Source organism: Sprattus sprattus (genome assembly GCF_963457725.1).
Source record: "Sprattus sprattus genome assembly, chromosome: 11".
Taxonomy (NCBI): Eukaryota; Metazoa; Chordata; class Actinopteri; order Clupeiformes; family Clupeidae; genus Sprattus; species Sprattus sprattus.
Window position 1 is genome coordinate 24,296,462 of NC_137909.1, and position 26,453 is coordinate 24,322,914.

At 40.0% G+C, this 26,453-nt stretch overlaps 1 protein-coding gene across 1 annotated transcript in view; it reads right to left on the reverse strand.

Moving 5' to 3' along the window:
* Positions 1–6,701: 6,701 nt before the first annotated feature.
* The window catches only part of LOC308372381 (serine protease FAM111A-like), a gene marked incomplete at both ends in the record, with an annotated part of 31,501 nt that continues 11,749 nt past the window's right edge, over positions 6,702–26,453 (reverse strand). Inside the window, one exon of the mRNA XM_080847535.1 lies at positions 6,702–8,302. Within this exon, the coding sequence (XP_080703661.1) occupies positions 6,702–8,302 (1,601 nt within the window). The remainder of the gene's footprint in view (positions 8,303–26,453) is intronic.

Here is a 26,453-nt window from a genome sequence, read left to right on the forward strand (position 1 = left end):
GAGTTTTTTTTTGCCCCCGTCTCCTCTCATTAAAGTGTGAGCTAAACCTCACCGCTGGGCGACCACAGAGAAGTCTCCAGATGGTCTGAGTACTAACGTCTTTGCCTGTGCCCTCCAACTGCGCTTCTCACTGGAACATTCTGGAACGTTCCACCAGAGAGCTCCAGACGTCAGGAGCAGTGGGCTGACCACAGGTCTCATCCTGGGTTAGAAGTCTCTGTGTGTGTGTGTGTGTGTGTGTGTGTGTGTGTGTGTGTGTGTGTGTGTGTGTGTGCAAGTGAGGAGGGGTGAGACAGGAAAACCGCAGCTGAAACACCAGGAACTGTCTGAACCAGAGATGCCATGACTCTTCCTCTCTCCCCCATTTCTCTCCTCGAATATGTGAGGAATGGGCGAATGCTTTTCACTTCTTCACCCCCCCCCCCCCCCCCTTCCATTTATTTTTTCCTTTCCCTTACCCCCTCATCTTTTTCTTTATTCTTTTCTTTTCTGTCTATCTCAAGTCACGCCCCCCCTCCCAAATAAAAGAAAACATCACCCTTTCTGAAGAAATAGGCTACTGTTATATGAAGATCTATGGCTTCCTGCCCAGGACTTCTCTCTGAGTTGAACATATAACTTTGCTATTCTCTCATTTGGCCGCTGTCCTTTTTTCCTTTTAGCCTGAGCCCCTTCCCCCTCCAGCATCCTCCCTCCCTAGTTCTCTCTCCATTTCTTCACGGGGAAATGCTTCTTTTTTGCAGTTCTTTTGCTGTTTAAATCCTCCCCATTTCTCATTTACTCATCCGTCGGACTTAAATGCTTTTAAAAGCTTGCCTTGATTTAAATTTATTTCCACTTTCAACCCTTCTATCTTCTTCTCCTTCTGTTTTACTGTTTGTCTGTGTGTTGAAGATGTCTGGTTTTTGGTCCTCTCGCTAATGTTCCGCTCAGCCAGGTATTTGTGCAGTCGTAAAGCTGGTCCCCAGGCACATTGCAATAGTAGCTGTGCCTTCGCCTCTAACACACCAATGCCAAGCCGTCTAAGCCCAGACTTTTTTATGTATATCAATTCTTACTTTTAACACTGAGTTTTGCAGTCATGTAGGCTATGCAACCATGCAGTTTATTTGTTACGCAAACCAGTTGTTCTCAGAGCACACAATAATAGCTACTGCATATAATTATTAAAAGAAGACGGCATGAATGGAGCTCCAGCTAGTTATTCATGTACTTTGCCAGCAAATCTAGCCAGTGAGTGCTGTGGTCATTCCTTCCTGATGATTTTTAAAACACACACACTCGTACACACATATACACGCACACAGGCATACTCAGATGTCATCTCAAGAGACAGTAGTCATACCAGTCTGCACAAAAGAATGGGGTTGGTTTCGGCAGTCTGCACACAATAACATGATTGGTTATGAATAGCGCACACTGGAATGTGATTGGTTCTGCAGACACTCAAAGACCATGATCCAGAAGCCCGTAAAAGGATCCTGAGGCTCAGAGAATTCCCCCTCTGAGTTCCGAGGATAGAAGAGTGGGAGTATGGTGGGAACTACACTCCCAATTGCACACACACATGCACACTCTCACTCACTTACTCTCTCTAATACACGCATTTATTCTGCTCACACATACTCACATACACAGAGAGAGACAGCTGAAGGCTAACTCAGCTCACTTGACCAAGCACCCCCCTCCTCTACAGGTCTGACATTTAAAAAATACCCATAAATCCCAGTCCACAGACACATGCCGTCTCTAACTTGTCGGCTTACCTGTTCTGTCTACTTTTTTTTAATTAAAGAGAAGAAAAAGTTAAGAAAAGGTGTAGGACCCATGCCACATGCATAATACATTTTCTGAAAGAAAACAAAACAGAACATCAAGAAAGCAAGAAAAGACAGGGATAAGATTACACAGGGCTTTTTGGAAAAGCGTCATGTTCTATTGATACTGGCAGAACCCTTTGGACTCTTGGACCAAAATGATTAGCTTCACATTTCACGTACAGCCTTGTCATGCCCTTTGAAAAATATGGTTCAGTGCACTTATGCAAGAAGCACATCAAAAGAGCAGAGGAAAGATGAGCCACCAGGGAGGAATTTGTTTGCGTTGTCCTTGAAGAGTCTCACTGAAATATGGCAGAAATCTTAAATCAGAGTCTTAAAAAAATCATTTTACTGGTTGGATGAACTAATTTCCTCCCCTGCTGTGAAAGTTGTGGGCAATCCTCCTCCACGTCCTCATATCAACTCTCTCTTTGTTCAGTTTCTCCATTTTTGTCTTCTCTCCACTTCTCACATGCATACACACGCCAGGCTCCTACCCAGCTTTGGCATCAGTGGGCTTACTCACGGTCATCAGTGGGCTTAACCCTGGAGAAACCAGTACTATGGATTTTGAGAGTATACAATCCCTCCTCCAAAACATATGACAGCGCACTGCCTGACGACTGCCCATAGCTTCTCCTGCCTTTGAGACTAGCGTAGAGAATCGTTAACATTGCTAACGTATCCAACTACGTCATGTCTCATTCAGAGTTCTCACAACTACAAAAAAGTCCTGTTCAAAGCCAATTTAGACCAACATAAGATAAAATACCCCCAAACAACATTTGCTCACAACTACAATACAGACATATACACAGATAGATAACATACACGGTACGTGTACACGCTACATAGCCTACAAGTATTCATAAGTCGCTAGCTATGTTGACTGCATCATTTAAAAAAAAAATCCATAGTTGTTGTATGGGTATCTGTATTGAAATTCATAAAGCTCTTATAGGCATAATCTGGGATTCCACACCTCACATGAACTCCTGTGGGTAGGTCTCGGTAGGTCGCTCAAAGCTCTGTCTCACAACAGTTGTGCCAGTTATTCTGGGTCAAGACAAAAACATTCAGCCCCGCAAGGGATGCCGCAGATGACAACATTAGCATGGAGAGGGCAATGCTTTTATGATGATCCCAGAACAGAGTGTTCTCTCTAGGCCTGAGCCGCCAAGATGTAATGCAATTAGTCATGATGAATTACATTTGATGAGTGGGTAGCTGGCTTCAGTTAACTCTTCATGCCTTCCCTGAGAAGTCACTTTACTAAGTGGAGAAAGCTGTGCTTGGGTGGTAATATTTAACATCTAGTTTTGTAAACTTACTTTTTTTGTTTTGCCATATTGACTTCAGGTAGGTTCCTTAAAGGGAGTACAGGCTTACTCTTGGCTGGCGATCACACACTGCCGACCACCAAGCAGATAAGGGACAGTATTTTCATGCCATCCTACCTCCTCTCCCTTCGCAGAAGTAACCAAAAACTTTAGCCAAGTTGGTGAAGGCTTAAGGATACGTGTAGTATTTATATGATTAAAAATGATATCTAGGTTTTGATTAGGGTCACTGATTGATATTTATATGTTGCAGTTACTTAGTTGAGGCAAAATACCCCTGTAGGTTAATGTGACCAGATTTCTGTGACAAAATCCGGGGACATTTTCAGTTCAGACAAGTAAACACCTCAAACAGTGTAATGTTTCTATCTTTGTAAACGAAAAACAGGGACTGACCCTGGAAACCGGGGACGTCTGGTCACCCTACTGTAAGTCTTAATTTAAGTCGTCACTTCATTTGTAAAGCATATTTCAAAAACATTAGGACTTCTACCAAAGAGTTTTCCAGGCGAGGTAAGATGGATAACCCATAGGATTTTAACCTTTCGTAGGTTCTCGACTAACCTAGCTATCTCAAGCTTAGAAAACCATCTTCACAGTTGGCAGCTGCTTTCATGTGATAGTCTAAACTCATGTTAATATGTGTGAATTTGAAGTAGTGTTAAAAGCTGCACAGGCACCCTGAGGCGTTTTACCTTTTCCTATTATAATTTTGAGGAGACTATCATCAGCTAGATCATTAGCTATAATGTCATGCAAATGGAGCTTTGCCATTCAAACAGTTTAAGGTTATTTATAAGTTTCCTTTAGCTAGCTAGCTAGTTAGAAGGCAACCGTAGCATAGCATGCATAGCATTGATAATTCAAAGTGCTTTACAAAGACTACATAAACAACAAAGAAGCTAACAAAGAACATCTAGTACCGTTAGATCTTAATATGAAACTGGCTACAGTTTGATGTCATCAGGATGTTGGTTCCAGAACTGAGCAGCATAGCAGCTAAAAGCTGCTTCACTATGTTTAGTTCTGACAGTCACAGTAGGTATTACCAATAGATTTATCTCCAGTGAGCTGAGAGGTCTAGAAGGTGTGTACTCCTGAATTATATCTGAGAGGTAATTTGGTCTAAACCTACTTTTCGGAGCTCTAAAAAATCTCCCACCTTCCTAGCGGAATGTCCCTGGTTTGACAGGCGTTCAGGCAGTATTGCCAACTTCTCTGTAAGGAAAGTAGCTCTCCCAAAAGTCGCCAGATGACGTAATCAACGAATTTGCATAACATGCAAATAAGCTGTGCATGAGCACAATATGCAATTCTGAGAGAGGTAAAATTTGCACACGAATACAACGTTTTAATATTTTCCCTGCGAATACAAAGTTCTAATATTTTGCTGCTATCTAGACAGACTTCAAAATTCAAAGAAGTCTAAATGTATATTTACTTTGAAAATATAATTTTTTTTTTATAATTTTACTATGAAAACACACAAGTTCACACATAGTGAAACGCTAAAATCGTGAAAGATGTGAAACATCTTCTAACAAGAAGCAGACGTGAGAAGCAGCATTCTTTTATTGACACAGGTGAAGTGCAGCTTAAGTAGTGACAAAAAATATAATATGTCAATAATTTCATGATATTCATTAAAGAAGATGATTTTCATTACAGCACACATGGATATTTTGTGGAGACGGTGTTGCAGTCCCTTGTTTAGACTTAATGGGGGAAAAGTAACATACAGTAGTACAGTGAGCCTAAATGAAAACTAAAACATCAGTCACAGAAAGTGTGGAGAACTAAACGTTAATTGTGATGTAATGTAAAGATAATACAGCAAGAGATTGAAAGTAAATAGGTATCAAAGCCTGAATTATGAAATTGCAGCTTTCACAAACAGGTGAACAGTAGATGGTTCTAATAACAGTGAACCTAATAGCTTCTACAGTGTGGTTTGAATGCAATATCAATGCTATAAAAGCAACAACAATTATTTACAGCGGTTATGATGCAGTGGCTGGGCAAAAATCAAACATACATGTTGGCATCCATTTTACCCAAAATACAGAGTTGGATTTGGTGAGTCTGGACAAAACAGGAGGCTCGGCTTCTTAAGCAAGGCATATTTGTTCAATCCAAAGTGTTCAGTCACTTGGAGTATAATGATTTAATAACAATCTCTGCAGCCAGATGAGTTGTGCAATTCGCCTAAGGACACTCTGATCTGAGCACCTACTTTCCTTCACTCCTCTGGTGTTCTGCTGGCTACAGGGACGTGCGGTCAGAGGAGGCAGGCGAGGCAACTTCCCTGCCTCCAACTTTTAACTTTTCAGAAAACCAGAAAACAGGGACGTGCGGTAGGTGAGGCAGAAGCATTGGTGTCTATGAGCAAGTGAGGCAGTGCCTTACCTAGGATTTCGCAATCGCTCCAAACTGGGTGGTGCGCATGCGTAGGAACTTTGAGTTGCACATTGAAAACATTTTTTGGTGAGGCAGACAGTACCTCTGCCTCAATGAAGGGGGAGAGCGAGAGCGCACTTGTCTGGTATATGCTGGTTCTAACTTTGGTATTCTTCTACATTTCTACTTGACGGTGAAAATGGAGGGTTGTATTGTTAAGCTGAAGCAGTTCTCAAAACTGGACTTTCAGTCCAAACATGAAGTGATTAATAATGGGAGACCAATGCCGGAGTTAAAATGTTTGCTTCAAACGACGGGACAGAAGGTATGTACATTTGCATTGGAGTGTTTCACGTTTCCCAACGGGACTACATATTCATGCGCAACACAAACCTCGCTAAAGGCTGCTGGTGCAGGAAAGTTGCCTTCAAGTTGTGAGCAGACTAGGTGCTAATCCTTAACCAAATTAGCCACTGACTGCATTCGCTCAAGAAGAGGAGGTAGATTGCGAGAGAATAGGACAGCGGTTTTCCACTAAACTATACAGGTAGTCGTGAGTGGATTACATTGTTTCACCTCAAATTGACGGTTATGAGCTCCAACGAAAGTGCACCAACTTAAAATTATACCGGTCATTTTGGTATTGTGTGCTATGTCTGCGGTGTTTAACTGTTTGCTTGTTAATATGTTGTGTAAATAAATATGCAATTGTTTTTTTCTAAATTGCAAATTCAAAACTGTGTCCGAGTTGGGTAAAAGGTCATTTAAATTAGCATCCCACCACCGTAGTTATATTTTCCCTCAACAAAATGAAATGATAGTTACGCTAGCTTGTAACTATTAATATCTTATTTGACACGGTGTAAAAGCTCAATTAGCACGTAGGCCTATAGCCTCGTAAAAGTCAGTTGAGTATTGAGCCGCATAACTTCTTGTAATAAAAAAAAACAATAATTTAAAAGTAATAGTATTAGACAATAAAACAACTTTTTTTCAGTTCTGGTCAGATGACAAGTTTTGAACAATAGACATATATACATGTATGATTATTTTTTTTTCTAAACAACTAGAGATCGGAATGATGTAATCACTTCCGGTTTCTGTGCCTCACCAGCTACGAACCTCACGGCACGTCACTGGCTGGCTAGAACAATATTTCTTCAAGATTCGAGTTTTTCTTTGCCACCTTCTTAACTTTTTCCAACATGTCCATTTTTCCACTTTCTCTCAGATTACCCACAAACTTTTTAAATATGACAAGCACAGGTTGGGCATATTCAATCACACTCTGCAGGTCTGGATACTCATAAGCAAATCCTGCGGTGTGCATACCAAAAACTCTGCCAAGAGCATCAACCACCGGGGAGCCTGAAGCACCGTGATACATGAAATCTTCAGTTCCACTCATCATTATGTCATCAATGCCTGCGTCTTTGATAATTTCAGAGATCTTTTTGACAACTTTCAGGTCTTTGTACTGGTCCATCACAACCTGTTCTCTGTCCCTTTCCTCAATGATCCATGTAGGATCCATTTTTTTCACTTTCCCTGCTGGGTGACCAATAATACAGGCTTCGCCATTTTGAGGCAGCGGACCAAATGTCTTCAGAAGCCCTTGTGGTACAACGCTGGTTTTTTGTTGTTTAGATGTCAGGCCCTCAGGGTTGAGTTCTAGTATGGCGTAATCTAGCTCGTCATCAAAGTCAACAAATGTTTTCTTAGCAGTAAAGTAAGAGTAATTTGTTTCTGGCTCAGGATCCTCATACCCAAATCGAGCTTCTACTTCTACATTGCCCTTTAGTTCTTTTCCTCCTTTGACTTTACCTCTAAATAAATGTGCGCTAGTCAGGATGAATCCATCAAACAGCACAAAGCCTGTTCCCTCACAAACATGTCTTACAATGACTTTGCAGACTGACTCCCCTAGTTTGACCAGCTTCCTGACTCTGTGAACCTCACTAAAAGAGTGCAGGGTTTTTCCAAAGTTTTCCTTCCTGAGTTTCAGTGCTTCCTGATAAGAATAACCAGGGAATCTACTCTCCATCAATGTTTTCAGTTCTGGAAACTGCTGACGCAGTTTGTCATAAATCAATATGTTGTCATGCCCTGTGTTTTCCAGTTTTGTTTTTACACTGGTTCCACTCTGCTGTACTACATGTGAGACTGATGGGTTTTGCTGCGGTGTTTCAAGTTTTTTACGTGGAAGACATATTTTGAATCTTTTCTGGGACAGGTTGCCAATAATTTCTGTGCGTACAGTGGTCTTGTCTGGATTAGCATTGTCGGACAGGTAGAAGTCACCAAGGTTATCAATGAAGCGTCCATCTCTTTTAAGAGCCTGGTCTACAGTCATCCCCTTCTTTCCGTAAACACAGAGATACTTGAACTGTCTGACATCATCATTTATAACAACCTTCTTTGATTTGGTATTTTTCCCCCCCATTTTATCAATGTAGAACAATGCATATTCGTCTTTTGAATATATCTTTTTGTCTCCCGGTTTTGTCAAATCAAGGTTTTCAACCTTTTGTTTTGAATCAATGAATATGATCACAGACTCACCATCCTTGATACAAGAACAAGGGAAATGTGTTGCAACAATACATTCCTTGTCCGCGTTACCCAGCTGAATAATAATGTTCTCATCGGCACCATTAATCTTCTCCCTAAAGTTTGCATTTGATTTTATTGCCTCTAGCACTGTGCAAGGTTGATGACAGTAAATGGGGTAAGTCTTAGAGTCACCTCGAGAGAATTTCACATCGAATTCATGTGAATGTGAATCCTGCAAGAAATCAGAGAGATAAAATAAAAGTTGGATGCCCTTGTTGTCCTTAAAATGCAACGTATTCTGTGCATGTAGTGTATTACAGTCTACTCACCATAGACTTGGAGTAATTTTCTTTCTTCACTCTCCCTAGATTAGGGTTAGTCTGCTAAAGAGGAAAAATATTTAGGTTTACTAATGATTTGTTTAAAGTTATGACGAATAGCAATATGAATGCAATACATTTATGGATTAAAACAATCCTGATGCCCTTTGATTTTCAAATCATTGGGTCGGCATGGTTCATCAACCAGACATACACTTGATGGAACTGCAGATGCGGTTTCCCTCGCTCCCTTTGGGCAGGGGAGGGGTAATTGTCTCTTCTGAATGAACGTGAAGTGTTGTGTGATCTCAGGGTCCGAATTCTTGGCTGTGGGTACTTATCAAGTCTCACATGAGAAACCAACAACAGCATGAGGTGTTTAGAGAACATTCAAGCATTTGCATTTGACTGTGAGATGGGGAAGGGGTGTTTGGTAAAAGGAATCTGCAGGAGTACTTGACAATTTTTATTGGTAACGCTTCCTTTTACAGTCCCCTAATAACCAAGTAATTACCAGGTAAATACCTGGTAATCAGATGTATCTACTAGGTAATAACCATTTAATTAAATACAAATACCAGGTAATTACCAAGTACATACCAGGTTATTACCAGGTAATTACCCAGTGTTTACAAGATATTTCCCTGACTGCTACCAGGCATTTACCCAATAATCACTAGTAGATACGCAGTAATTGTATATTGAAGATTTTAAACCTGGTAGTTAAAAATATTTACCTTTTATTTATCTGGTAAATACCAACAAGTTACCTGGCATTTACCCATTATTTACTTGGTAGATATCCTGCAATTGAATATTGTAGACTATAGACCCACTGAATGTGTCCATATGTGACTTTGTTAGGGTGATAATAACATAAATATTTACGTGGTAATTACCAGGTATTTACTGAAAATAATCACACACTTACCTGCTAACTACCACTTATTTACGTGGTAGTTACCTAATATTTATATACCAACTAGTTATCTAGTATTTACTAGAAAAATACTTAAAACTACCAGGTATTTATCCAGGAATTATAGATGATGTATTACCAGCCAACCTGTGCTGTAAGTGACAGTGAGGGTATAACTTCCAACTATTTACAAAGTAATTACTTTCTAATTACCCAGTAGTTACAATTTACATTATCAGGTAAAACCTTGTGATTTACCCTGTAAGGAAGGTGGAACTGTACTGTAAAAGGAAGGGTGGCTTGTTTCAATGATATTACCATGTACTTTCCTGGTAACTATAGATTATAATCCTCTACCACCCATCAGGGTGTGTAGTTTTGAACATGGTACCTGGCAAGAACTCCCATTTCTCCCTGATAATTATCAGGTAAATATCGGGGTGATATCAGAGTTTTACAGTGTTGTTACCCTGTAAGGAAGGTGGAAATGTACTGTAAAAGGAACCGTGGCTTGTTTCAATGATATTACCATGTAATTTCCTGGTAACTATAGATTATAATCCTCTACCACCCATCAGGGTTTGTAGTTTTGAACATGGTACCTGGCAAGAACTCCCATATCTCCATGATAATTATCAGGTAAATATCAGGGTGATATCAGAGTTTTACAGTGTCGTTACCCTGTAAGGAAGATGGAACTGTACTGTAAAAGGAAGCGTGGTTTGATTCAATGATATTACCATGTACTTTGCTTTACGTAAAGATACAATGCATTTTGCTACACTCCTTCACACAACCTGTGACAAAAATGCAGAAACAGGTGAACTGTCAAAGAGACTAATTTTTATCTTCTTAATCTGCAAAACTTGACGAGAGTAACTTCAATACTCAATACATAAAGTGCAAAACAGTGGCATAGCTTTCTAGTGTACTTTTTTTGCAAAACAAGTGGGAAATGTAAATTAAAAGTGCAAAAGTGCAAATGGAACCTAACACCAAATGGAATCTAACATCAAAAAAAGTGTCAGGGTCAGAATAGGTAGAAATAACAGTTATTGAACATGATTGGTTATTGAATTGATTGAATATCCGGGTCACGGCACCATTGTAACGGGCTCTTCTGCGTTGTGTTCTAGTTGTCTCCTTTGCTGAACAATAAACAGCCACGAAATGATCTTTTTGGAATTTATTCCTGCACACGTCAACACACACGAGGCAGTCATGAACATGCAGTCATTCCATACATTGGACATTAGCCTGCTGTCTTCAGTTCAGAAACCGCAAACTCATTCATCTTACAACAATGAACGTCATGTGAAAGCACATAAAATATAGCATTATCACTTTACACATTCTAACAACAATAGAGGAAACTATACATGACAATTAAAATACACTGAATCCAACATACCTGCACACGTCAACACACAAGAGACAGTCATGAACATGCAGTCATTCCATACACTGGACATTAGCCTGCTAGCAAAGGAAAACATATGCTAGAGACCTCATGGTATGATACAAAACGGAATATATATATTTAATATCACAATATCAGTATGGTAAATTGCATGTTAACTATTCTCTAGTATTAACCCCCTTATGTCAACATTATATCTAATATTTGTTGGTTTATTATGAGTTAAGTTTGTCTGACATGGGAACAAGCATACCTGTCTTCAGTTCAGAAACCGCAAACTGAAGACTATACTAAACTAATTATCTTAAAGGGGCAGTACAGTTTTACGTACTCAGTGTGTATTGTCAACCTTTAATATGTACAAGATAGAAAATAAAAGCATAATTAAATCAGAATATGGTTACATTTCATTAACTAAATGCAAACAAAATAATACACTTTAAACTTCGTTACATACATAGGGTTATTGAAATACTGTTACTGTTCTGACTCCTGACAGTGAGATTTCCCCTAGTGGCGGTTTGAATTACTGCAGCTTTATTAATTCAGCTTTAATTGCCAGAAACTTCCAGTGTTTGTTTGAGTTTACATGTGCTCCTCCACAAAGAGTTGTTAGCTGAGCTTGGAGTGGAACCAACAGTAAGTTTTGAATGTAACCGTTTATTTTAGTTGCTATATATCCTTGTGATGTTTTAGGTGATGCTCAGGACACTTATTTTAAGTTGTAAAATGTGTTTATGCTAATCGCGATGCTAATCATTAGCATGCTAGTCAAATAGCTATGTTTGAGTCCATTGTCATGGCTTATAGCCTCAGTCATGCTACAATTTATGTGTGAACAGTATTAACATTTAGTGACATTATGTTACTTATCTGTGTGGACATAGGCTACTGTAAGAAAGATAATTAAGTTAACAAGTTTAGATAACAGTGAGTAATACTTACCTGATTTAAAACCTGAAAAGGAAGAGAAATGTGAAAGGAATGTAGACATTGCTGTGGCAAGTATTTTATTTTAGTTGTGACATTGTGTATACTGTGTATTCATTGTGTTGCAGTTTTACAAAAAGCAGAAATACTAAGTACCAGAAGATTTCAGTAAACAGTCAACCTGGAATCAAGCCTACTGAGTCGTTTCTTGTTAGCTATCTGTCTACAATACAGCTCACGTATCCTCAGGACAGAATAGTTACATACGGTTATTGAATTGATTCCATTTGCATTTTTAATTTACATTTCCCACTTGTTTTGCAATAAAAGTACACTAGAAAGCTATGCCACTGTTTTGCACTTTATGTATTGAGTATTGAATTTACTCTCGTCAAGTTTTGCAGATTAAGAAGATAAAAATTAGTCTCTTTGACAGTTCACCTGTTTCTGCATTTTTGTCACAGGTTGTGTGAAGGAGTGTAACAAAATGCATTGTATCCTTATGTAAAGGAAAGTACATGGTTATATCATTGAAACAAACCACGCTTCCTTTTACAGTACAGTTCCACCTTCCTTACAGGGTAACGACACTGTGAAACTCTGATATCACCCTGATATTTACCTGATAATTATCATGGAGATATGGGAGTGCTTGCCAGGTACCATGTTCAAAACTACACACCCTGATGGGTGGTAGAGGATTATAATCTATAGTTACCAGGAAATGACATGGTAATATCATTGAAACAAGCCACGCTTCCTTTTACAGTACAGTTCCACCTTCCTTACAGGGTAACGACACTGTGAAACTCTGATATCACCCCGATATTTACCTGATAATTATCATGGAGATATGGGAGTGCTTGCCAGGTACCATGTTCAAAACTACACACCCTGATGGGTGGTAGAGGATTATAATCTATAGTTACCAGGAAATTACATGGTAATATCATTGAAACAAGCCACACTTCCTTTTACAGTACAGTTCCACCTTCCTTACAGGGTAATTTACAAGGTTTTACCTGATAATGTAAATTGTAACTACTGGGTAATTAGAAAGTAATTACTTTGTAAATAGTTGGAAGTTATACCCTCACTGTCACTTACAACACAGGTTGGCTGGTAATACATCATCTATAATTCCTGGATAAATACCTGGTAGTTTTCAGTATATTTTTAGTAAATACTAGATAACTAGTTGGTATTTACCAGGTAAATATCAGGCAACTACCATGTAAATAAGTGGTAGTTATCAGGTAAATACCGCGTAAATAAGTGGTATTTACCAGGTAAATATTAGGTAACTACCACGTAAATAAGTGGTAGTTAGCAGGTAAGTGTGTGATCATTTTCAGTATATACCTGGTAATTACCAGGTAAATATCTATGTTATTATCACCCTAACAAAGTCACATATAGACACATTCAGTGGGCTTATAGTCTACAATATGCAATAGCAGGATATCTACCAAGTAATGAAAGGGTAAATACCAGGTAACTTGTTGGTATTTACCAGATAAATAAAAGGTAAATATTTTTAACTACCGGGTTTAAAATCTACAATATACAATTACTGCGTATCTACCAGGTAATTATTGGGTAAATGCCTGGTAGTAGTCAGGAAAATATCTTGTAAACACTGGGTAATTACCTGGTAATAACCTGGTATGTACTTGGTAATTACCTGGTAATTGTATTTAATTAAATGGTTATTACCTAGTTAATACATCTTATTACCAGGTATTTACCTGGTAATTACTTGGTTATTAGGGGACTGTAAAAGGAAGCGTTACCTTTTTATTTTACCATGCTGTGTGCCTTGACATGTACTCTTGCAGATTCCTTTTACCAAACACCCCTCCCCCTCCCCCATCTCACAGTCAAATGTAAATGCTTGAATGTTCTCTAAACACCTCATGCTGTTGTTGGTTTCTCATGTGAGACTTGATAAGTACCCGCAGCCAAGAATGTGTTATGTCTTATGCACCAACCACACCAAGTCAATTTCCTGTATGTGTGAATATACTTGGCCATTAAAAGAATTCTGATTCTGATGCATTCTTGGTTTAGCCTGACGATGTCATACTCATAATTCTAGTCAGAATATGAGTCTGATACTGAACCATTGGGCTGTGATTATGGGCGTGTTTCAACGAACCAGGGGAAAAAAATGCCTCTTCGCTCAATTGGATACCTAGAACCAATCAGAGCAACGTAGTATGACCATCTGATACATTAAAACTTTAACCTGATCCCGTAGGAAGGACGGCAAAAACATCTTTTCGATCGACAAATGCCTTGATCGCGTTTCTCTGTTCCTCTTTCAAAATGAATGCGCTGTCAATATCTGTTGAGATATGCCTGCTCACGTTAGTAATTAGCAGCAAGGCTGGCTAGCTACTATGTGTTTCAATGGATTTTTGGTGTAAGAGTTAGCAATGACCTAACAATAATGGTCTAGAGCGCTTCAGTTAAGACATACAATCCTCGGCAACATTCGTGTTGCACATAAACAACTAACCGAGTCAATGTAGACATAAAAAAGTCGTGTAGATAGCATCATTTACATAAAATATGTCCCACTTACAAGCTCTCGATACGCCGCCATCTTGGGAGGATTTAGAATCTACCGCTTGATCATCTGTCCATCATCGTATAAAGCCCGCCCTGACAATTTGATTGGTATGGCTTTATCCGACCGATGATACTCTCTCCCAACTAGCTCAAAGCCAGACCGAATCTCCCAGACCAAACATTTTGTGGGCGGAGTTCGGGCTGGTATCCAGGCTATTATTGGTTACTGCAGTAGACAAATTCTTCTTCTTTTTTTTTTTTTTATGCTTTAATTTATTATTCGTTTTTATGCTTTTTATCCTATACTGTTTTTATGATATATACTGACCTTTTGCTTTTATTTATGTGAACATTGTATGGCCATTTTATTACCACTGTCTATTTTTGTGAAGCACATTGTGTTACTACAATGTACGAAGCGTGCTATATAAATAAACTTGCCTTGCCTTGCCTAGCAACTCTTCACTCACATTTTTGACACCAGGGACCAGTTGATCACAATGTATGTGGCGACCAGAATAACAACAACATCATCCCCACAGAAATCAGACACACAGGGCATGCAGAGGAGAAACAATAGTGTGCAAATACCTGGGAGGCACCTGCTGCCTGCTCTCCAGGTGGGACGGACATTTCTGAAAGGAGATATCAAATTTGAAATGCATGAAAACCTGGACATTTTTGGCTGTCCAGAGTAAACATATCAGGGCTGGGTTTCCAGGTAACAGGGTCTCATAGTGTTTTACGAAGACTTGAAAGGTATACCTTACTAAAGTTGTTAACTGGTCCAGACCAATCTTACGAAAGTATCTCTTACAGAACATACACTTAGCTAAGGACACTCTGGGACACAACTCACACAGTAAGGGACAGCTTAAGGTATACCTTAAGAATGATGTAGCCTTAAGAATTCTTCAGGGAACCAGGCCCAGACTTTATTGAATTGAAAGTCAAATAAAAATGTGACCTATAGTGCACAAACTATACTGCTGGTTCTTGACAGGTAATGGATGTGATGGGTGTTGAGCAAGAAAGAGCCAAGACATTGACTTTCTACAACAGATAGAATACAAGATAAATGTAAAGACAAAGCCCAAGCCCTTATACGTCGCGTTAGACAAAAGTGTCTGCTAAGTTACTAAATGTAAATGTAGAATAAGTTCACTTCCCGGAACAATCACATTATTGCATTACTTGTAAGTCAGTTGCTAATCATTTTTGGCATTTAAATACTGCTGACTCACCTTGGCAAGGTTCTGGTAATTCCTCAAACCAGATTTCCAGGGAATGGATAAAGCACCACACTAGGGGCAATACCTTCAGCAAAGATTCTTTGAAAAGCCTGTGGCAACTGGCAACATCACAGGAAACAGAGCAGGACTGGCGTCGGCGTGGCTGACATAGCTGATGAGAGAGGACTCTATGAAACAATAGAGATCAAAGTTCTCAACATACCCCACAGAACTATGTTTAAATGCAGTGAGTGTTGCTTTTTAATTTCAAAATCAAGCAGTTATCAGGGTCAGATTGTCTGACTCAAGCAACAGTCATTCCCTAGTCTTATACAATGTTCCCTCGATAAACAGGTCCCGAATTATCTGATCCTGCAGTGCCCCTTAGTAGCACAACCGCACCATGTCTTTTAGTCACATGGCTACGAATGGACTTACCAGGTCGCTGCAACCGCTTTCGGAGTTTGCAACATCTGAGTAGAACCCTTTGTTGTCCAATGAAGTGACAGCAACTGTCTCTTCGTATGTTTCAGCCAGTCAGATGGATTAGGGAATGTTACCTGATGCATATAGCCACTGTTTCCTGAAGAAAAGGATTAAGGTACAACACTAGTTTGCCCCGCATAGCAGCTATGGCTCAGTGAAGCCCACTGGGTTGAACTGTAGAGGTAGAAAACGGTGATCTGGCTTATGTAGTCAGGTGGCTTTGACTTTGACTTTTAGGTGTGGCCAGTTTTACCAAGAGAGTAAGTTATACCAGTTATACCAAGAGAGTATGCCCTGCCCAGTCTTTCTTCAAATGTAACAATATGCTTGCATGTGTTGTCTTTTGTGTGGTAATGTGTGGGTGGTGGGGATGGCTCATGGATTTTCACGTTTACAATCATTGACCTCACAGGTTTCGGTCATATTAACTTGACAGGTATGCAGGACCTGTACCCTCTCTTCTCTCTATTGCTCTTCCTATAGATCCTCTGCCTCTTGTTCCACTAGAATCTGTTCTCTCTGCTCCATTATCTAACCCATCCTCTCCTTCCTTTGCCTCTCATGTCAGAGGCACCTGACTAACCCTTACTGGTTTCACTTGACTCTGGTGAGGGCACTTCATAGCTGTGAACTGCATCGGGCTCCAACAAGGAAGGACAGTATGCTACTTCTCCAAAATAGATGCAAAATGATTTATACATAATCTGTTAAATTGAGAAATATGTCAAATAATGACATTATCGGGGCCTGGACAGAAGTTACTCGATGGTATATAATGTATACTTTGGCTAATCTACATAGCCAGCCATGCCAACACTGTATGAACTGGTTTATAATTTGCAAACAATAGAAACACTGTACGTTAGTTAAATGTAGGACTCACGGTCGCATGCCATTGTTTACTGTCTTCCATCTGGAAACCCGTATGAGCTTTAAGTCTGGCGAGGGGGAGAGGCTGGAGACAACTCTCCCCAAAATTTTGAATTTGGAATGCAGTACCAATATTTAACACCTGGTTTCCGGGCTACATTTTGCTCTTTAAATACCAGTTATAAACGGGTTCAAATACCTTAACAAATCAGATCTCTCTGAAATATATCAGTAGCTCTGGTTAGACCATGAATTCATACTTTGAAGGATGAAAATAACCTACCAGATGTGCTAGCAGCAGTGATGTCAGCTTTTTCGACTCCGAAACAAGCTTAAACTCAAATTCAACACCATTTAAGTACCCTGCTGTGGGCGTTTTCTCCAATGATGTCAGTGACCACTGTGCAGTTGTCTGTGTAAGAAACTGTAAAGGAATTAAAGTGAAGCCACGATTTATTTTGAAGAGAAATTATAAATGTTTTAATGAGCAGGCTTGCATGACATCCATCAAAGTGATTTAAATAGAGTGCATTATATGGATGATGCAGAACTGGCATGGGATTATTTTAGAAATACATTTCTATCTATTATTGATAAACATGCGCCTCTACGAAAATATAGGGTGAAGGGTAGGGATAACCCATGGTTTAACGAGACTCTTTCAGCAGTGATTAGAGAAAGAAATGAGGCTTGGGTTAAAGCTAAAAGGTTTAATGATGAGAAACATTGGTTGACTTACAGAGTCTTAAGAAATAAATGTACTAGATTAATAAAGAATACAAAGAGTGAGCACTACTTAAACTTAATACAGGAAAACTTAAATGACCCTAAAACTTTTTGGAAACTGGTTAAATCTACCTCGGGGGATATGCCACCCCCCACCACTCCTGAAGCGGTTATAACAGAGCAAGGGGAAGTGAGGGGTAAACAAAATTTAGTAGAGGTGTTTAATGACCATTTTATCAAGGCAGGAATGGTGACACAGGCGGCCCTCCCAACCTCAAATGTGGACAGTGAATCCTCAACTACCCCCACTAGCCTTTCAAATGTTTTTAACTTTTCTTACATATTGGTACATGAGGTACAAAAGGCACTTTTAAACTTAAACTGTAAAAAGTCAGCTGGTTCAGATCATATTGAGCCATATTTTCTCAAATTAGCTGCAAGATTGATAGCTGACCCTGTCTCTGCTATTTTTAATTTAAGTTTGAGCAGCGGCTCTATTCCAAATTCTTGGAAATCCGCACTTGTCCTCCCACTGTTAAAAGGTGGTGACCCTACAAATTTGGACAATTATCGTCCTATCTCCAGACTATCTGTCATGGCTAAATTATTTGAATCACTCATAAATGAACAAGTAAAACATTATCTAGCTGACCATAACATATTGAGTCCTATGCAGTCTGGTTTTAGGCAAGGACATAGTACCATTACTGCGATAACATCTGTGACAAACGATATTATTCCTGCCTTGGACAACAAAAAATCTTGCGCTGCCCTATTCATTGATTTGTCTAAAGCATTTGATACAGTCTGTCATGATCTTCTATTGCAAAGATTGAAAAGTGTAGGTTTCAGCCACCCTGTTGTTAAATGGTTCTCCAACTATTTGAGTGGTAGATCCCAATGTGTAACTTTTGACAACTGCACCTCATCCTCTTTAGAAGTAAAAATGGGCGTGCCCCAAGGATCAATTCTAGGCCCCATTTTATTTTCTATTTATATAAATAACTTAGGTGTGGGTTTAAGTCCAACAAAAGTACATCTTTATGCTGATGACACAATTTTATACACTTCTGCGTCAACAGTACAAGAGGCTGTGATTTGTTTACAGTCTGCTTTTAACCAGGTACAAAATTCTCTTGTTGGGCTTAAGTTGGTTCTAAATGCTAAAAAGACTAAATTTATGGTCTTTACACGTTCACACAAATCTTTTAATGGCACTATTATTACCACCAATGGAACACAGTTGGAAAGGGTATCCTCCTACAAATATCTAGGAATATGGCTGGATGATAAACTGTCTTTTAGTACACATATTGAGTGCCTCTTAAAAAAACTCAGGCCCAAATTAGGATTTTATTTTAGACAAAGAAAGTGTTTTCCATACAAAGCAAGAAAAAGGTTGGTAGAGAGCACTTTCTTATCAGTATTAGATTATGGTGATATCATTTATATGCATTCCTCAAAACTGCTCTTGAATAAACTGGATGTTTTATATCATTCTGCCCTGCGTTTTATCACAGGAACAGCAAGTAGGACTCACCACTGCTTGTTATATGAAATGGTGCAATGGTCCTCTCTTTCTCTTAGAAGAAAGTTTCATTTTCTGATTTTTACTTTGAAAGGATTACTGGGTAACTTGCCACATTACATCTCAGCACTGCTTTCTTTTCACACTAGTATATATAGTACAAGGTCAACAAATAAATGACTATTAATCACACCCTCAGTAAGGACTGAACTTGGCAAAACATCATTCTGTTACTATGCATCATATGTCTGGAATGAACTCCAAAACACATTACATTTAGAGACACTTCCTTCTGTCAATATTTTTAAAAATCTTTTGAAGTCAGCTTTTACAGAGCATTGCCATTGCTTTTAAATATGTTTCACTTCTTTATTTATTTTATTGCCATTTAGTTAGGATCCACATGTACATTATCCGGTCTTCTGCAGTGTTTCTCTTTAGTTGTCCTTGATGGTACTATCAATTGTGTTAGTGAGAATTGTCTAGTTTTTCTATGTGATTCTGTACTTTGTTTTCTGTCTGTGGTCCTGTTAGTTTTGTCCTCTGTCCTTGTATTTTCTGTTAATGTTTTCACTTGCTGCCTGCCACTCTTGGCCAGGACTCCCTGGAAGAAGAGCCATTGTGGCTCAATGGGACTTTCCTGGTAAAACAAGGGTTAAATAAAAAAAAAAAAAAAACTGTACATCTGTAAATTTTTTGTGCACCCAGTTTGCAACTGGTGTCACAAAGGTCTCTTTACACCCTAATGCTGCTTATGTTCATAAGGTCTTCCCCATGTCTTATAGGTCTATGGCTTTTTACTTATTTGCTCTCTCTCCCTGATTTACTTCTGAGGAGCCTGCCCTGTGCTTATGTATTTTATGGTTTGGTCATGTGACAAGCTCTGTCTGTTTTGCTTATCCAGCTGGTGACAGGATGCTGTCTCTCTGGCTTCTAACAGTTCAATTAAATTCAATTGATTTTATTTTTTTTATGCCTTTGCCTGAGGGTGTGGGTGCTCATTCCACTGGGGCGATGGCGGCATTCTGAGGGTGCGTGCCCATTCCACTGGGGCGATGGCAGCATCCTGGGCTTTGTTCAGCGGTATGTCAGTGGATGAGGTGTGCTTTGCCACGTCATGGGCAGCCTCCCCTACTTTTGTTCATGTCTACCGCTTGAACATGGTGGCCTAAATAGTGGCTTCCTCCTTCCTCTCAACTGGATCGGTATGGTGTTCATTTTGAGTAGTCAGGTGTGGCCTCCCTACGTCACCATGTATTATCTGGCCTTCTGCCAGACATGCGAGGATGTGATATCCCATACTATCTGTTTTGTATCTCGTTCCTCTCCTTCAGGGAACAGTGGTTATTTGCATAACCTTATGTATTTCATGACACAACGTTAAGGTTGGAAGGTTATCTAATGAAAAAAGCCCCAAGATTGGGCCATTCACCCCTATTATAAAACTTAACGACTGGGTAATTCGCTGTAGTTTCTTTAATCAAGGCCCCTGAGGTAGTTTGATGTTGTTGTTGCTTTGTTATTCCTCTTTCCGTAACACTGACATTTCACTGTCATACCTATGAATTGCTTATTCCTGATGGCATAGTGTTGTCGATGTCCACAAACAACCAAGAAAATGTGGAGGGAGCAGTGTAAGTATCCAAAGCAATTACTATGACTAGGCAAAGTGTGTCTCTTTCTATCTCTCTCTCTCTCTCATAGATTGGGACCAGTTTTCCAAGTTATACCAGTTTTACCAAGATAGTATGCCCTGCCCAGTGTTTTTTTATGCTGGATCCCTTATTTTCTTTTGAGTTGGATTTTCAATCCAGTGTACCTGGAAGCTCTGAGAAGCAGGTGTCAAACATGATGTAAGCAGACATTACAGTCCTGTGAACAAAGCATGATCACAACTTACTTTATCTGTGATAAATGACTAGACCTCAAGGCCCAAACTATGAATGAATGTGGTGAACCTATGAAGGCTCATGAGCGTTATCACAAGCCCAGTGACACCGGGGGAGGAGAAAAATAAATAATGGATAAGATATACTACTCTCCATACAAAGGCTTAGAAGTTGCAGTAGGAAAAGGCAAGAAAGAAAAGAACAGAAGGAGAAGGTGGCAAAGCTGCCTAAATTTGATTATTTTGGCTTTTTAACAAACAGTCGCTAGCACACAGAGTCCGCCACGGACGACCCCCCTGAAAGCGGCAGTGCAGCAGTTCAGCTGGGATCAGCATCGCTGCCCTCAGTGGTGTATCAGCATTCTATTTTTATAACTTTCTAAAAATGTCTACGGTAAGAAATGTTTCCGCTGAGAGTCAAACAAGACTTTGTTCATTGTGTACACCTATCAGTTCTGAAATATGTAAGATTGATTAATTGAACACTATTTATATCGATAACAAACTTCTTTGTTTAGCGTTTTTTTGACGCGGGCAGAAGATGGGAATGCTACGATAGTAATAATCGTTCACTAGGGCCTGTCATAAAAGCCTGCACTTGGGCCCGTCAATACCACCTTACACCACTGACCAGGTATAAACAGGGTCAAATACCTTACAAATCAGATTTCAGTAGCTCTGGTTAGAGCATGCAAACATACTTAGAAGGATGAAAATACCCTACCAGATTTGTTAGCAGCAGTGATGTCAGCTGTTTTGACTCAGAAACAAGCTTCAAACGTAATTCAACACCAAGCATCTGTACATCTTTTGTGCACCCAGTTTGCAACTGGTGTTACAAAGGTCTCTTTACACCCTAATGCTGCTTATGTACATAAGGTCTTCCCCATGTCTTGTGAGGGTGTGGGTGCTCATTCCACTGGGGCGATGGCGGCATTCTGAGGGTGCGTGCCCATTCCACTGGGGCGATGGCAGCATCCTGGGCATTGTTCAGCGGTATGTCAGTGGATGAGGTGTGCTTTGCCACGTCATGGGCAGCCTCCCCTACCTTTGTACATGTCTACCGCTTGAACATGGTGGCCTAAATAGTGGCTTCCTCCTTCCTCACAACTGGATCGGTAGGGTGTTCATTAGTCTTTAGCCAGACATGCGAGGGCATGATATCCCATACTTTCTCTGTGGTACCTCGTTCCTCTCCTTCAGGGAACAGTTGTTATTTAAATAACCTTATTCATTTTGTGACTCAACGTTAAGTTTGCAAGGTTATCTTTGGTAAAAAGCCACACAAGATTGGCCCATTCATATCTATTATAAAACAGGCCATTTCAAGACTGAGATATGCACTATAGTTTCTTTAATCATGGCGCTTGAGACAATTTGATGTTGCCAATAGAAATTGTCTGATGGACACAGCTCAGACAGAGAATCGTCACCCCCTCATTTAACAAAGCCTCGGTCACAAAAAATTATTTCAAATTGAAGATAATTATTGACTGAGCGGACAGTAACCAAAGCGATCTGTAGAATAGAGAAATCCTTAGATGAGGTTGAAATCTGTCTTCTGATACTTAGGGAATAAGTGAGATGATCCCGAGGTTAGACGATTTGTCTATGTATGTATCGTCTATCTGAAGGGTCGCTAAGAGTGGGAGTAGTTTATGGCCCGCAGATGGAGCCGAAACAGTGTACTCTATGAGGAATAGGCTAATGCTGCTGTCCAATTTGTCTTTGCTGGCTTAGGCCTACTTCCAGTTTGAGTCATCCACGTCGATTAGGGAGATTAAAACGTTCAATGTTGGAAGACATCTTAGAAACCACACAACTTGGATGTAAAACAACTTTCCTGTAAAAGGGTCTGCGATCCCAAAACAGACCGAAAATGTCAATGAAGAGAAAGCCACAATGCAAGCCGCACACTGAGCGTCTTCCCTTGGATCCTGCCTCAACCTTGGATCATGTCAGATCACCAGCCCCGACGGTGCTTCCTGCATCCATTGGTTCCAGCAACGAGACCTGCCAGCAGTCTCTTTTTATCTCTTACTTTGCTATGTTCTTTTATCTTCTCATTTAAAGCACTTTGAATTACCAATGTGCATGAATTGTGCTATATAAATAAACTTGCCTTGCCTTGACTTGCCTTGCATATATCTATTTATTGCCCCTTGGCCAGATTGGCAGGAAGCATTAGATTTCCTATCATTGCTATGCAGCTCCCCTCATCAGTGATATCCCTCTGATCAACGACAGCCACCAGAGACCAGCACTCACCCTCGGCCCCTGTCTCACGCATCAGTGAGATCCAGCCCCATGTATCCCCGGGGCCAGGGGTCTGGGAGGACGGCGACCCTTTTCTGCTTGTGCAGTGGCTGTTACGGTGTGTCTTTTGACGATTATTGCATTAGTTTTTTCGCTAGACTTTTCTTTCGGTCTTTCAGCTATATGACCAAGCGTATAGCAGTAGTCACAAGACATCTTAAAGACTTGTTAAAATCCGTTTCCATGAATGAATGACTACCAATGTTAAACACTTAAATTTAAAGCGCTAAAAATGATAAGTAGGCTACTAGTTGCGGAGGCACAGTGCTGTGTCTCGAACTCCTCGTAGTTAGGTTTCACAGATCTCATGGGGCTAGATGGGAGAGCAGCGTGGGGTTTCTGCCAGTCTCATGGCATTGTAATTTAAGCACTCAAGCTTTTGAGCTAGCTGATAGTCTAACCACTAGTGACGGATGGGCTTGCTGCTGAGCTACTGGTTGCTACTAACTATAGCAAAGTCATGCTTACTTGGGGTGTGTTCCTAAAATTCAGGCCAACACTTTGAAAATGGATTGGCGCTCTGTAGTTCGTAAACTCGGCACATTTTATTTTTTCCAAGACTCAACAAATACTTGAAATGTCATTATTTTAGTCTCTCAAATAGGATGTTTAGCGGTTAATTGTGCTAAAATAGTTAATAGCCAATAATAGTTAATAAAATGAACATTTAAATAGTCAATGTATAGCTTATAGTAGTTCAGAAGTATACTTCAACAGCTCACTAGTTGAATTGTGATTCAATGAAAAGACATATTGCAACCCACTCTCTGTACTTGTGTGACACGTTTACTTCCAGCCATTACATCACAGAAATCAAGGTCAAAGGGAAAGTTTTTAGACAAGATGTCCTCAGGGAAGCGTGACGTGTGTCTGTTTTATGGGTTTGGAGCTAGATGACTTACACTTTTGCTTGAAATCTGTGGAACCTATTATATAGATTACTGTATTGCATTGCATTTGCCTTGAGCATAGAGGCTAAAAGACACTTTGGCCCAAACAAACTGCCTTATAATGAGTCGCAAAGAACAAAAATAGCAACCGTTAATATAAACTGAAGACCTAGTACCATGCCAACTAACAGTTTCAATGGAATTTGTTAAAGCAATTGTGTATGCTGTTTGTTGAGGGAAAATTGTCTTGTGCAGAGATGAGCGGCGAGACGAGAAACTCCAGTGACCCAACTGAGGCTTAGATTGACTCAACACAGCTCAGCACCTTACAGGGATGAAGAATTCCACCCTCCAGACTCCTCCACCCTCCAGACCAGTCACATCCAGCTGCAGTCGCCTCAGTAGCTAACGTCAGCCACGGTGTGATTCACTCACACACACACACACACACACACACATCTCTCTCTCTCTTCCCGTCACACACATACAGAAATTCACACACACACACACACACACACACACACACACACACACACACACATCTCTCTCTTCCCGTCACACACTTACACAAATGCACATACACACACAACACAGAATGTCAGCTTCATCCTTTTTCTCTCCCTCACCCCTCTCTCTCTCTCTCTCTCTCTTTCTCTCTCTCTCTCTCTCTCTCTCTCTATCTCTCTCGCTCTCTTTCTCACTTACAAACCCACATGTAAAAGCCAACTTGTCTTCACTTAGTCTTCTCATGTTTGCTGAGAGCTTATGGACTTACATGCTGAGGTGCCTTTGTATGGAGTTTGCTTCTGAAAGTTGAAAGAGGAGGGGGGAGAGGGAGAGGATGGGATCAGAGCCATAGTGTGGGTGGCCCACCGCCTTCCATAGACTGGACGACTGTAGCTGGCTAATCTGATTTAGCTGAGTAGACCTGTTTACCTGTTGAGGCATAATAGCATGACAAACAGAGAGAAATGTAGATAGGAAATCAAAGGAAAGGCCTGTCCCAGAGAGGAGGAGGAGAGAGAATAGGAATGCTAGTAATAAAACTTCCCCTGGCAAAGCTGTAGTATAAAATGCCATCCGACTGAAATGTAATTGAATTAAAGTAAACGGAAGGGGTAGCCTGGATTCCTGTTGTGAGGGTGATGAACTCTTTGAAGGCTCTTTGCTTGGAGAGGTTTAGTCTGGCCTTCTGGTGAATGTTGACTTCAGTCCTGCTCATGTGTTCAGCGTATGAGTGGTGTCAGTGGAGAACTCGGTGTTCTTGGCAAGGCAGCTAGGGGCTACGCGAGCTGCAAGTAAAAAATGCCGCTGCTGAACAAATCTTAAGTGTCTTAAGCATAAATTGCAATGTGTTTTGGACTATGTGGTGAATAGGCATTCAACCGTGCCGTAAACTTTTTGTCGTCATAAAATGAAAATGCTCCTGGACTTTCGTTTGCATATCTAAGTTCTCTGAATTGTCAACAGCTGCAAATGTACACAAAGTATCAACAAGCATAGTAAGCACAGGAACTAATGTCTGCTATTATTCTTCAGATATAAAGTATGTCATCTATATAAGCATTTATCTATAAGCATGCTGTGTAAGCAGGTATACAAAAGCTAGTTACACCTTAATGAGGCTGCTCTGGTAATCAGTATTGAATTGGTCCCCAATTTCCCATCTGCTATTCATCAAGTAGTCTGTGTAGGAGTCACTAATCATTCATAGTTTACGTGCTGAGCACAGCTGAAGCACACTGACACGAATACACTGACAAAACTGAGAAGAAAAGGTGAAGTGTAGTGACAATGAAACAGAGTTGTGCATTACCTAGATACCATATGCAGCAGCTTTACAATTGACTCAAGCTCAAATAAATGTAGTTTTTGAAGAAAAATAAACTGCAATAGAGTAACTCTGAGCTCTCCAGAGGGCATTAAAACATGGATAAGTACAGTACCAGTCAAAAGTTTGGACACACCTTCTCATTTTTGAGAAGTTTTTTCTTTACTTTTATCATTTTCTACATGGCAGATAACACTTTTTTTGTTTAGTACATCATTCCATATGTGTTCTTTCGTAGTTTAAATGTCTTCAGTATTTATCTACAATGTAGATTAAAAAAATAAAGGTGTGTCCAAACTTTTGACTGGTACTGTATGTAAAAAAACATTCCTTGCAGCCCAAACCCCATCAGTATGTGGAGGAGCAACCAGGGACAGGGAGCCAGCAGTGAAGCAAATGAGGCAGCAAGATAG